The 14784-nt window shown below is 37.9% G+C and overlaps 1 protein-coding gene and 1 long non-coding RNA gene across 2 annotated transcripts in view; one reads left to right on the top strand and one right to left on the bottom strand.

Annotated features, from left to right (window-relative positions):
* Positions 1-2317, top strand: part of LOC137762961 (uncharacterized) — a 43916-nt gene extending 41599 nt beyond the window's left edge. The window contains exon 5 of the long non-coding RNA XR_011073656.1: positions 2256-2317. This is a non-coding gene — a long non-coding RNA (uncharacterized lncRNA). The remainder of the gene's footprint in view (positions 1-2255) is intronic.
* Positions 2318-2698: 381 nt separating this feature from the next.
* RPS6KA5 (ribosomal protein S6 kinase A5) overlaps positions 2699-14784 on the bottom strand; it is a 181555-nt gene continuing 169469 nt past the window's right edge. Inside the window, exons 14-17 of the mRNA XM_068541532.1 lie at positions 11720-11911; positions 6122-6281; positions 4578-4741; positions 2699-2951 (exon numbers count right to left, since the gene is read on the bottom strand). Coding sequence (XP_068397633.1) covers positions 2712-2951; positions 4578-4741; positions 6122-6281; positions 11720-11911 — 756 coding nt within the window. The 3' untranslated portion in view covers positions 2699-2711. The remainder of the gene's footprint in view (positions 2952-4577; positions 4742-6121; positions 6282-11719; positions 11912-14784) is intronic.

Raw genomic sequence — 14784 nt, 5'->3', positions numbered from 1 at the left:
CAACCATAGGATGTGGCACAGTAATTAGAAGAAACTGGTCTTTTAAAATGTCTTTCCTCTATTACTCTCCTTTTCTTATTCTTGCCTCTCGATTAGCCATATATAGTTATAAAATATATGAGTCAGGATTTATGATGATATGAAAATTACATACACTATAATCAATAAAGGAAGAAGAGAAGGGATGATTTGACTCTATCTATCTCCAAAACTGTTACAAAGAGAATTTAGTGTGTGTATTTGTTTGTCTTAAACCTACTTCTGTTTTTCTCCTAATACCAAAAAGAGTCCTTTCATTTAACATTTTCATATGAATTATTTTTTAGTTTATTTTTGATGTGACTAAACAAAAGCCTTGTGAATTTTAAAGTGCAATTCACTGACACTGACAGCCTGCATGTACCATAACTGCTGCAAACTCAGCATCTTTCTGGTATTTATAAGTAGAGTGAGGATGAAGATATTCTATAAGTGGGCACTACTCTGAGTGTTTTCTGACCTCTTCTCAAAAGCCCATTCTAGATTATTCAAGGAGGCTCACCAGTTGATAAGTCAGCCTTCTCTTTCCTTCCTTTTACTCTGCCTGCCATTTTACCATTTCATTTTCTGTCAAGTCCTCCAGAAGAAGAGGCAATGAAAACAAATGAAAGTGAAACCCACTGATTTCCAATATTCACAATGCATCAATGACACCATCATCAGTCATTAGGGTATACCAACCATTCTTCTGGTTCATCTCCTCTTAGCAACAAAGTCCCTTTGGTCTATACTTTACTAGTATCTTCTACTAGAATGCACAGTTTTAAAAATGTCTTGAAGAGCTAACTAACGCATTTCTAGATATAGTCAACCTTACTATAGATATAAATGGACATTTTCTTGATTATTGCAACCCTGTGCCTGATGGGGTCACATTCTGTGAATTAGCTACAGAGTTTGGTAATAATGCACCTGAGATTTCCCGTCATTACTAAGAACGACCATAAGCTAGCAGTACAAAATTTTCATTGACTCAAGTGAGAACTAGGTAGCCATTTGGGCCACTGAAAAGTATAAAAAGTTATTTCCGATAATCATTGTGGACAAAAATGTGAACAGGATAATACATTTTGAAAATAGTTTAATATTTGCCATTTTTGTTGCCTGTGCTAGTAATATATACATTGGTTCAGTAATAAATATACTATTACATAGAGTGCAATATTTTTAGTATTCATAACTGGTTGAAATTAATGCTATTATCTCAAGAAAGGAATAAATAAATATCATGCCCAATTCCAGACTAATGCTCAAGAGGTTATCATTAACAAAAACTACAAAATAAACATGTTGGGCCTTTTTAAGCATGATTCCTGTAAACATCGCAAAAAATCGCTTTTCTCAGTCCTGACATTTCGTGTGATGGCTTTAAAAGAAAATACAACATACAAATCCTATCACTTCTTTTTTTGCATAGGGGATGAATTAATCATATTTTAAAATGCAGCAATCATTCAGTGAAATGTCTTCAGCACACAGCACTTGTTTTCGGTATGAATTCAGAACTTTTGAGCAATAAAAGTGCTCTGCATAAGTTTATAAAATATGCTTTCTGGATTTAAATTTAACAGAAAAATTTCAAAACAAGTCGTAGTTATAATTCTAAAGTATTATGTACATAATATCTGACTACAGGAGGAAAAGCCTCACTGCAGCACAGCACAGTGTACAAATAAGCACAGTGTTTAATAGAATTTCCCTTTAGGTGTTCCTCACATCAGTGCCTCTGGGGCTAATGATTACGCTATACAAGGCCCCTTCTACTTGTTGCATCCAAAGTGGAAGGGGGATGTGAGGGCAAATTTAAAGTAGATAATGGGGGGGAAAAAAAGGCAAAAATACAGTACATATGCTTTAAAGAGTGCACTTTATGAAATAGCTTGCTTTATTCATATTCTTTTATAAAGTGCAACATTAGTTAAAACAGAGACATGTACCTTAATATTTTGCAATAACCATTAAAACAAATTGCCAGGAAAGAGCAGTGCAAAATTAAAAACATACGTAGCTTAGCATGCATCTCAGATGGGTCCCCGATATAGAGCGTGGGACCTGAAGTTCTTATATCTTTTTTTTTTTACTTTTTAGAAAAAGATTAATAATAGCAGGTTATCGTCATAGGTAACCATAAAATAAAAACAATAAGTTAAAATCCTCTCTGAAGAAATAAGTTTATGCCACACGTAAAATTCATTACAGACTCTTTTTCAAAACAGACCTTTTTTGCTGATACATCACTGTTCAAAGGGTGCAAGTCTCTTAAAAGCCCACGATGCCCACAAGGCGAAGCAAAAGGTATCATCACAGTACGAGGAACTCTTGCTGGCAGACATCTGAAGAACCTGTGACTTACTTTGTCAGCAGCTCAGATCTCACCAGTCCCTAATTAAATTGACAGACGTCATCTTTGCTCTTTCAGAAACAGTCCTGTTGGCACCATGCTAGGTCACTAAACAGTATGACATGTGGTCTATTCACAGTAACATTCTCTGTCCAGTGCTTTTGGGTGAGGATAACCAATCGGGTTTTCCTGAAAAAATTCCCTGCGAGGCAGATTCCAAGGAGACCGATGGGACACGTTTTTCAAAGCACAGCACCTGGCCGCAGGCGCACGATGAGGGAGCTGAAGGGACATTGGATCATCCGTTACGCTGCTACCGTTCCTATGCTTCTCAGTCTGAGAACTGGAAGAGGGTCTCTGGGTTATTGCTGTCGGCAGGATTGCTGGGCTGCAATGTCTTTGTGGGTGTCCTTTTGCCATGAGAATGGGAGGAAGAAGAGTGAGAGCTTTCACTGGAGCTGCTGCGCGTCTCGGTACTGGTGCTGGTCTTCTTCATTTTCCTTCTCTTCGCCAAAGGGGCCTTATCAACATTCTGAAGGCAAAACCCCTCTCTCTTGTATTTGTTAAAGGCCTAGGGGAGAAAACAAGGGGAACCCCCGTGAAGGTAAAAGGATTGAAGTCTTCCTGGCAGTCATGACTTACAGAGAACTTGCGTTTGGCAAGCTTGGCAACCACAGCTTCAAGTTGTTCTGGGAACATGGTCCTTAAAACCACTGTATCCAAAACTCCGGGCAGGGTACAGAAGCTCATGGGAAAGGGTTTCTGAGGGCTCTGTTTAAATCCACATGTTAGGGCGTCCAGGAGTCACAATTCTAATAAATCTTTTGAAGAGGGCAGGGCTACCTCTCAGTTAAAAAACCACTGACGGACTGGGAATTCTTGAAGAATATCAGCAATCTAACTCACCTCTCTCCATTACTTTGACTAGTTCTGTGTCTGAGATTTAAAATTCCAACCACAAAGTCCCAACACAGAGCCCCTGATCTCCACTCCCACGTCAATGCAATTCGGGTACATCTCGGACACAATATATGCAGAGAAGATTAGCTCTATAAACCTCAGCCTGGCTTCCTCCTCACAGCAGCCTGTCTTTACTTTTCTTAGCTTCAAGCTTAGGCATTGCTGAAGTGACAACCTTACATCATATGTCACTGAGAAGGTTTGGATCACCTGCCTCAAATGCTTGCAGTTCATCTCTTCACACCTCACCAGATCCCAGTTCATTAATATTTTAATCCATTTCTGCAGCTGAAGAGGAAATGCTATCCTGTCTCCTTTCTCAAGATAATCCCTTCAGAAGTAATTTTATTTCTCTCTAACTCATTGGCTCCTTATCCTTAATGTATTTGCATCTGCTTGGCACGAATGTGCAGAATCTACAGTTATTGCTATGCAGTCTCAGCCTTTCAAGTATACAGTCTTTACTTAATACCAATTAATTTACTTCTTATCCCTCACAGTCTCTAGAACATATTATGCACAAAATGATTTTTGAATGAATGGACCTTCACATGTGCCTTAGTTCCTAATGTCCATTTACAGTTTTTACAGACAGTCATTTAGCTTATTTGAGAGAAAAAGTGTTCTAATACAGGCTTGTGGTTGCCAAGGGGGAAAAGGGGTGGGGGAGGGATGTATGGGGAGTTTGGGATTAACAGATGCAAACTATTATATATAGAATGGATAAACAATAAGGTCCTACTGTGTAGCACAGGGAACTAGATTCAATATCCTGTGAGAAACCATAATTGAAAAGAATATGAAAACGAATGTGTATATATATATGTATAACTGAATAGCTTTGCTGCACAGAAGAAATTAACACAACATTGTCAATCAACTATACTTCAATAAAACAAAAATTTTTTTAAAGTTCTAATAGTATGCATATTGTTTTCCTTACCGAGTCAAAAATTTCAACTATTCAAATATCAGACTACTGCCTCATCTCACAAACTCATTCTAAATGTCAAATAAATATTTTGTGGGTTAGCGGTGACTCTGGTCCCCATGCACTTTCTGTTTATAAATGTGTTTATATCATGAAGGGATTTATAAAAGCATATCTAAAGTTAAAAGAACCCATTTTAAAAACTGTATTGCTAAGAGGGTGTCTCTTAGCCATAGATTATAGAGTAAGAACATCTATCTGATCCCTTTCCAAACCGCCTTACAAGTGCAGAGCCCAGAGCCTTACATGGAAGGTTGCTTTCACACAGGTGTGCACAGCAGCTCCTGAAGACCCTAGAATGTCTGGAGTCATCAGAGGATTTGAGGATAGCTGACTGCCATCTTGAAGCCATTCATTGTATCTCAAGCCAGACATTTTAAGCCTTTTATTTGGATCGACTGTGAGAAGTCCTGTGGGAATAAATATTTTTATTTTAGGATTTGTCATTTCAAACATAGTTTAAAATCAACCTCAGACATAGATCTCAATTATGTTCACAAGACATGATGGTTTCTGTAAGGCGTCAACCTCCTACAAAGATAATTACGTACATTTTCATGTACATTTAAATCCCCTAGTGAATACCGGATGCTAATAATAAAGCCCACGGTAGCCTATATCTGGAGGCTGTAGGCTAGCTGGCTTTCCAATCAGGAGAAAATAACCACCTAAAACAAGGACTCCCACTGGTGACCAGGCAAACTCCCCCAAAACAAAGAGTACCGAGATTTACTTCATTCATGTACCAACATCTTCTACAAGTTAGGGAGTGTGGAGGTATGCAGATGGACACTCAGAGAAGAGCTGCGGGGAGGCACACAGACAAAACCCAGGTCTCATCACATTACAGGACAAGTGCTGTAGCACGAGCCATGCGCACGGCAGCCCCAGGGGAAAGGCTCAGCCTAGGGAGTGCGGGCACCCTGGAAGGCTCCCAGGGGACGAGTCCTGGGGGATGAGCCGTAGTGGGTTTGATGAAGAAGGGTGCCCTTCTTCAGGGATTAGGAATAGCACATGTAAAGGCGAGCAGAATCCGAGCGCTCAGCACATTTGAGGAATTCAAGTGTTCGAGAATGGTGGAGCGAAGGTGACAGGAAGCAGAGGCAGGCAGGGCCAGACTGTGAAGGGCTTTGAATTGTGAAGGCTGCACTCTGGAGTTTGACCTGAGGCTCACAGGGATTCCCTGAAGGATTTTTAACAGAAAAGAGCCATGATTGCATTTGGCTATTAGGAAGGTCACTGTGCCGACGGATGACAACCACGTAAAGTGAGAGGAAGTGAGACAAGTTGAAAGCATGTTGTGGATTTTAGGAGAGAGACGATGACAAGAACTAAGGTGACAGCCATGTGAGTGGGGAGGAGGGGTGGCTGGGAGGGATGCTGTGCCCGCAGGACTGGGTGCCTGGCTGCGGAAGGCGAGGGGGTTTGCGGGGATCTAGGGTGATGCTGGGCCCTGTCCTGGTGATCTGGCTTCGTGGCCATGTAAAAAGAGGGGGAAAGGAGGAGGCACATGCTTGGGGGAAAGGAGAGTAAAAAGGAAGAGGTTCATTTTGGAGGCGTGAGACCGAGATGCTGGTGGATCCAAGTGCTAGTTCACGTAGTGAACGTGGATAAGATTACTGAGGGAGAGTGTTCTGAGAAGAAAATAAGGCTGAACAGAGTAGCCTGAAACCTTTCAGAACACACAGGGATTCCCTGAGTAATTCACAAACGAATATATATCGTGGGTATGATTCCACTTCAGTCACTACACATCATATAAAATACGAAATTTTTCATTAGATTCTTACCTTGGATCAAATCTTTAGCCTCTTGGGATACATTCTTCCAGGCTTCTCCTTCAAAGGAGAAATCTCCCTTTTTGATTTTCTTCATGATTTCTACCGCACTGGTGCACGTCAAACTTTTGTCATGAGATTGGAATGGAACTTGCCCTGACAACATTGTATACTATCAAGAAAAAAAAGGAGCAAAACAGAATGTCTGCCAAAATCACCATCAAAGCCACTCTGGTAATTTCATTACCAACTTAGCGTAATTTCCTAGATATTACACTTAGCATTACTGCCTTTAAAAGATTACATGACAGGGCTTCCCTGGTGGCGCAGTGGTTGAGAATCTGCCTGCCAATGCAGGGGACACGGGTTCGAGCCCTGGTCTGGGAGGATCCCACATGCCGCGGAGCAACCAGGCCCGTGAGCCACAGCTACTGAGCCTGTGCGTCTTCAGCCTGTACTCCACAAGACAGGCTGCGATAGTGAGAGGCCCGCACACCGCGATGAAGAGTGGCTCCCGCTCGCTGCAACTAGAGAAAGCCCTCGCACAGAAACGAAGACCCAACACAGCCAAAAATAAATAATAAATAAATAATAATAAAATAAAATAAAAAAGATTACATGACTTCAATCACTGAAACAACCAACACATTTCAGACTTGTATATAAAGAGGAATGGCTTAGTATGATATCAAGATTTAAAACCATTTTGATAACTGTATTCAGACAAGAAGAATAAAAAAGGGATACTCTAACCATCTCAAAAGATGGTATTAATGTTGACAGGGGCATGTGTACATGCCAAAGGAATTGCAGGCCCTGGCTAAAATGGCCCAGCAGGGATCAGGGGACACAAATGCGAATGGATCTTGAAGATGCTGAGCTGGAGTGGGTGTGTGGAACATAAGACCTGACTGACGGAGAAGAAATTATTGCCATGGAAACACTTGTCTGAGACTCAGGATTCAACATCCTGGCAGGGACACCTGGAGCCAGTACGAGTAGTCAGCTGAAATGGCTCCTTGAAGCTCGAACAAAACTGTGTACTGGGATCAACAGATGCACTGATTCGTAAAGCTGCAGCAGCAGTCGCTGTACTATGGACACGGCACACTCAGAATCAACCCGAGGAGGTCCAGAAGGCACAGCAAATTACATGCATAGGTGCACATCACCTCTCTCTGTTGCACCAATGCTTCTTCCTTAACTCACACCTATGGCCTCACTGAGGGGGGCTCCTGATGATCAACTGATGAAGGAAGAAAGGAAATTGGGCCTACTTGTCAGGTGGGTTGGCATTCTTTCACTTGGGTGAAGCTGGCCTGTTAGAACATGAAAAGCTCAGTGAAGACACCAGCTCAGGACAATACCCTGTGGGGTTGGGGTGCTGTCCTTTAGGACTGTGCTGAACCAATGGCTGATCCATTGTTGCTGGGTCCCCCATATGTAGATTCTATGGGTGCACGACCCACTTATAGAATTCACGTTTCCTGTTCCTGCAGCCTTAGGGTCTGCTCAGTTAGAGGTCTTGGTTCCGTGAACTCAAGTGATCAGCTCCACTTGGTAACAGTAGGTGGCAACTCAGTGGGGCACCCTCTGCTCTCCCTCTTTCCCTGCCTCCCTGGGATTATGGTCCTTAGGTACATGATAAAACATAAGCTTTAACTTCAGGTTCTGCTTTCTGGGGAACCCAGACTAAGATATCTTTCTATTGTTGATGAAGATTTTGACCTGTTTCCAGTTTGGGGCATTTTGAAACATGCTGCTATATATCTTCTTGTACGTGTCTTTTGGTACATAAAAATACACATTTCTGTTGGCTATATCCCTGAGATTGGAACTGCTGGGTCATTTGGTCTGTGTATGTTTGGTAGATACTGCCAAGTAGTTTTCCAAAATCTGCTCGGCTTCTTATCTTACCCCACTTCCTAACAGATACATTTGTGGCTAAGTACAAGAAAATATCCTTCATATTACAGTTTTTTTGCTCTCATGTGTAATAATTCAACAGGCTGTTGCGTGGAAAAATTAATTCTCCGTCTTTGGAAATCTTTAAAGGAGACTGGTGACGGGGACTTTGTAGAAAAGATCCCTTTTCTGGAAGAGTTAGAATTAAACAAACTTTAGGGCTCCTCTCAACTCCAAGATCTTACAATTTAGTTGATTATCCAGGAATCAACTTCTGTTAAGAATAATTCTGTGTCTGCAAACTGTTTGCAAATGGTGTGATAAGAAAGTATCTATATACATAAAGATATACATCTCTCTCTCTATATGTGTATATATATGTATGTATACACACACAAGAGGGAATTATAGAGAAAGGAAAAGTAAATGTGGCAACATGTTTAAATGTTCACAGTGTTATTCTCCCAAATTTTCTCTAGGTCTGAAATTTTCACAATGAAATTTTGGGAAGAAAGTGAAAAAATAAGAAATCCTGAATAAAACACTTGGAAGAAATATGTTTTAAATGTTATTATATTCCATCTTGTGGATTTTCTAAATACCGTCTGTTAAGCTCTGAATCATTGTGTGCCTTAAAATTCATATGCCAAAGAGCCAACCCCCAATGTGAGTGTATTTGCAGGTAGGACCTTTATGGAGGTAAAGGTAACGAGGTCATGAGGGTGGGGTCCTCATCCAATAGGATTAGTGTCCTTACAAAAAGAGACACCAGGGAGCTGGCTCTCTCTCTCTCTCTCTCTAAGTGCATGCACTGAAGAAAGGCCATGTGAGGACGCAGTGAACAGATGGCTGTTTGCAACCAAAGGGGAAAGCCCTCACCAGATACCAACCTTCTGGCACCTTGATATTGGACCTCCCAGCCTCCAGACTGTGAAATAAATTTTTGTTGTTTAAGTCACCCAGTCTGCACTATTTCATTATGGTGGCCCCAAGCAGACTTAAGACACTGTGTAAACTCTATTTTAATTAAAGTCCTGTGAATTTCCAGTGAACTGCACATGCATGAGGTAGACTGAGTTGTAATCAAAGCTGCATGATATGACGTGATGCATCTTCCTGAAGTATTTGTTTTACCCAATGGGGGTAACATAAATTATTTTCATATTAAAGTATCCATATTCATGTGTATTAGATGCAACATGTAAAAGGGCCATAGATTTCTAAGGCAAACCAGATGACCCCCCCAAAAAATTTTGTGCTTACTATGGGATAGCTCAGGCTTTGTATCTAGATCCTCTGGAGATATGCACTCATTTATATGGAAAAGTTTGCAAAGCATTCCTATTTTTTTTTTTTTTTTTGGACAGTTTAATGCAGGTGCTAACTACGCTTTTCATCTGTATTTCGTGTCTCTAAAAGCAAGGATTTTTAAAAACCACAACCACAACCTATTATCACACCTAAAACAATTAGCAGTAATTCCTTTGTATCATCCAATATCCAGTCAATATTCAAATTTCTCCAATTGTGTTATATACATTATATAAATATATCTGTATGACTTAGATTTAGAGTTTGAATTTAATAAATAGATTTGAAATTAGAATTTGTTTGAATCAGAATTCAAGTAAGATGCAAACATTGTTTCTTAAGTGTCTTTTAATCTATAGGTTCCCAGGCTATTTTTTTCTCATAATTTATTTGCTGGAGAAACTCGGTTGTGTGTCCTGTAGAACTTCCCGCAGTCTGGACGTTGTGATTGTACTCTTGTGGTATCATTTAATCTGTTCTTTGTCCCCTGTTCCTGTTTAAAACTTGACAATTAGATCTAGAGAGAAGCCTGGCTTCTCTCCATGCCATTCTGCAAAGTTATTTCCATAGACAGGGCATTTGGAGGCTCTAAAATACCTGTCTGCATGTCTAAGACTGTCTTTTAAAACCTTAAAAAGCATGGTAATTATATTTGGCCTGTATTTAAGTAAGGGCTCTTTTACAAGGGGTAAACATATTATTGCTAAAAAAGAAAGGCTCTTTTTTATTTAGACGAATTTTTTAGGAGAGTGCTACTGTAATCAGTTTAAGTCAAACAAAACTCAAATCTACAGAAATTCGTTTTTTATTTTAATTTAAAAATCATATTCATAAATATGTAATTTCATTTGAAAATTATAAATAATGACTTAAAACTGCTGAAATAAAAACCATATAAAGCTTAAAAATAAAAGAACCATCCTGCAAGGACAACTGGCTGCCATTGGGGGAAAACAAACTGACACCAAAATAAATCCCAGATGGAGTGCATAAGTATAAAAATAAAACATAATTCTAAAGGAAAATTTAAGAGAATATTTTTATAATCTTGGGTTGGGGTGGAGTGACAATCTGACATCAAAGCCAGATACCATAAAGGAAAAGACTAACATATATTACAACATAAAAATAAAAAAACTTCTCTATTTAAGCCTCTCAAAAAACAAAATTAAAACCCCATATTACTACAAACAAAGTTTTCAAAGACATGAAAAACCAGAAAAAACATTTCCAATATTAATGGCAGACAAAGGATTAAAATCCTTAAGAGACCTTTAAGTTTCCATAAGAAAAATTTCCCCATAGGAAAGTGGGCAAAGCTCATAAACAGCAATTCATAATAGAGAAAATAAAAATGTTCAAATACATGAAAAGATGCTCAAACTGAATACTCATCAAGGAAATGCATGCAAATTATAACAATAGTAGGAAATAATTCAAAATTGAAATTGATAGTATCCTATGTATTCACATACAGTTGATGAGAACATGATCTGATAAACCTTCTAGAAGGAAATATATGTCAAAATAAAGATCTATATATCCTTCTCCTAGGAATCTATTCTAAGGAAATAATGAGACATCAAACTACATATATAACATAATCTCATTTGTTAAAAAAACCTGAATATATATACAAATATATAGAGAAATCTGTAGAAAGATATAAAGCATACATAATAGGGGGTAGGGATGGGAGGAGAGTAAGAGCTTACACAATATTATCTCTGTATGATGAGATTACGAGTGATCTCACTTTGTTCCTTATATCTTTCTCTGTTGTCTGAAAACTTCTCCCTATGATTATGCATTACAGATTATATGCAGAAAAAGTAAAGCAATTTTGAGAAAAAAACATGCCGAGATTTTTCTAGCTTAATGTTCTGTTTCTGATCCCGGCATCCAAGGAGATTTTGTGAAAAGCATGCTCACCATGATTACTATAAGTTACTATAAATATTTTTAATTTTTTCTATTAATTTGTTAATTTATCCTAAGTGATATTCCTTAATTACCTTTTAGCCTGAAAACCTCAGAGAATATATTTTAAAATATTAGTCTATTAATGAGTCACTTAGCTATTTTCACATTATATCTAACATGCATATCTTATGAAAATATACTACTGCTTCTTTAAAAATACATATATACATAACTGTAATTCACATTAAACACAGTTGCCTTAAATATTCCAAAATAAACCAAAATAAAAATTCCTACATTTTCTCCAATGTAAATTTTAAGAAAGGGAAATAGTCTTCAGTCAGGCCTTTTACTGAAAAGAAAAACCAATTTGCCAATTTTCTCACAAATTTAAGAAAAACAGCAAAGACAGAGATATACAGAGGACATCAGAGAACTGACTGTGTTTAACGGCCTGACATATGCACTCACCAAAATGACACCCAAGCTCCAGAGGTCACAGGACTCATCGTAGCCATTGTGATTCAAGAGCTCTGGGGCGGCGTAGTGAAGAGTGAAGCACGGCGTCTTCAGAGGCTGATTATCGGGTGGCTTTAAGCGTGCAAACCCGAAATCAATTACTTTAATTTCCAAATTGTCATTTTCATCAGTGAACAATAAATTCTGCAAGATACAAACACTTCATTAGTTTCTCGTTAAAATGTCATGGGACTTGGTGATGCATTTATGCAATATTACCTTTCTATCTATTTACATTGGATTCAGATACAGAAAGGTCTGACGGGGTGGGTCTGGGACCTGTATGTCAGCGTACTGTTGCTCTCTGCTTTATACTTTTCTGTATCACATCAATTTGTACAAGGTCATGTGGAACATTTTCAATGGGACCATGCCTCTTCTTTGTCTATGCTTTCCCTTCTGCTTGTGTCTGTCTTCGACCTCCTCCACCAACCTCCCTTCCAACCTGGCTCTCAGGCATCTAATCCTCATTTAGAGATGCCACCAAACAGAAGATGGAAATTATTATATTTTCTTCTAGCATTTACTTTTCTTTCCTGGCACTTATCAGCTCTGCAATATTAGTTCAATGTCTTCACCCACATTAGACCATAATTCCATGAGGCCAGCAACTCTGCGTCTACCTTATTCATGACTCTCTCATGTAGTAGATGCTTTGGTAAATATTCGTCCATTGAATGAAGTCATAAATAAAATAGTTATACATAATATCTAGTAAAGCCTATTAAAGAATACATGGTGGAGACATACGTTTCAGAAATATTTTTTTCCAAAACAGTTAATACTTGAACATTTTTGATGCTTATGGATATTACCCTCTATTATTCAGAAAACATTGTTATTTTGAATCATTTGCCAAGCCGTGTCAATCACTAAGGTTTTACTGATTACTTTTGTATTTACCACTTGTTTAAAAAAATCTAACTGTACTGATTGGCAAATCACCATTTTTATTAGTACATCAAGCTAGTACCCACAGTAATTTAATCTGATTATATTGTCTTTAGACATCCTAACAAAATCTGTTATGCCTTTTTGATCATTAAATTATTCCCCAGTTCTGGAACACAATTTGCTTTTTAATATTATTTGAAGTGAAATAATATACATCATAGCATGCTTCACTGATACAAAGAAGAAAAATCTTCTAGGCCCCCATTCAAAAGTTAAAAATGAATGAAGTGGTAGGAAAGAAGCAAAAAAAATTAACTGAAGGTTTTCTTATATTTTCTATTATACAAAATGCCTAATGCTGAATTTGTGATGGAATTAAAATGTGAATATAATTCAATGTAAGGCTTCACCACAACTGAAGTCATAGCTGGGGTTCATGGACCGGGTACTTGGGAGAAGTCTCAGCAAATGACCCCTGAACTCTTCCACAGCACAAGGCACTGTGCTACATACAGAGCAGTGGATGAAGCACACCTGGCCTGTCCTCCCAGAGCCTACAAGACTTTGGAAATGACTTCAGTGTCTTCTATACTAAGACCGGCTAAGGACTTCCTTGTTCTTAGATCTTGAAATGGAGGAGACGTGGCACACCCCTCTTCACTCCTCTCCCAATTCTCAAAGTGTAGTTGGGTGTGCATGGTCAGAAGTGGCAGGAATTAGTCATTCAAACCACATTTATCCTTGTCTCAAGTTCTGCCAGAAACTAATTTGATAAAATTTCTCATCTTTCAAGAATATGGGGACCAGTTTGAAAAATACAAAGCAGCTTACTAAGAATGTCAGCCAGCTTCTAAATTTGTTTGATTCTCACCTAGAAATTATCTTGCCTTTGCAGAATATGAATACCACATAAATATCTACCAAAAGATATATAGTCAGATCTTAAAATGCTACATCAATGCGAAAGGGATTAAACTTTTAGCTTGAAAATAATATACTCTGCCACTTAAAAGTCAAAGTGAACGCTATTTTATTATGAAAATGTTAGTACAAAGGCACATTTTCATGTCTCCAAAATATATGTTGATTTAGGACTATAATGGTAGTAGAATGTCCTTAATAATCAGACAATTCTTCTTTTCAAATGACTATTTGAAAGAAAAGCTTTATGACAGATAAGAATTAAGCTATGTGAGTATCTTTCTACTCAGTAAAATAGGAAGGCAAATTTCAATTCCGCTGGAGAGGACAGTTGCATCATTTGAGACTCATGAGGTGACAGATGGCCAGTTATCAAAGAATAAAACACGTGAAAATGAATTCTAGACAGTCATGGAACAGATCTTTTCAATTAAAAAAATTACATGCTTGTTCCTTGTCTATCAAAAAAAACATTTAAGTGGTATGCTTTCACATTTAAAAATAGACAGCTAATCTCCAATGTACAGAGCACCATATTTTTAGTGGGCGTTGTGTGGGAGAGTGAGAATTGTGATGAAGGAAGCAGAGGGGTAGCTATCATAGTTGCAAGTTCATAAAACACAATTCACTTTTGATTAATTATGAGTAATATGAATAACAGTAATAGAAAGTACATAGAAGCTTAAATACTTTGGGACTCAGTCATTTATATCCGAAGGCACAGAATTCCATTTTAAAAACATCCTCTTCCTACCAATAATCCAAGGTACTTAAATAAAAGGCAAAAATGGTGCTTTTTGAGAAATATTCTTTTGTAATCTAATACAAAAATAAACACCAAATTATTATTTTAAATATACTTAAAAATGCATTATAATCACATGGTAGTTAAAATTGAAATTCTATTTTAGATAGTAAATATATATAATTTTGTATAGGGTAGAGGATGATTCATTGTTATTCTTTTATAAATTATTGGGTTTTGTTTTTCAATTTTCATTATTCTTTTGATGATTTTCTAAAAGGGAGGAATTTTCATATTTTTGATACTAAAAAGGGATCATTCTAGAGTTAGAACCTTCTTTCTTAACCTTTTGAAAGAAGAAATATATAAAAAGCTGCTACTTCTGCATTGCTACACAGTTCTATAAATATTATAGCACATGAGCAAAGAAAAGCACATGTAAGGATGGCATAACTCA

The sequence above is a fragment of the Eschrichtius robustus genome, chromosome 1, assembly GCF_028021215.1.
Source record: "Eschrichtius robustus isolate mEscRob2 chromosome 1, mEscRob2.pri, whole genome shotgun sequence".
Taxonomy (NCBI): domain Eukaryota; kingdom Metazoa; phylum Chordata; class Mammalia; order Artiodactyla; family Eschrichtiidae; genus Eschrichtius; species Eschrichtius robustus.
This window is presented reverse-complemented; position numbering and strand designations above follow the sequence as displayed.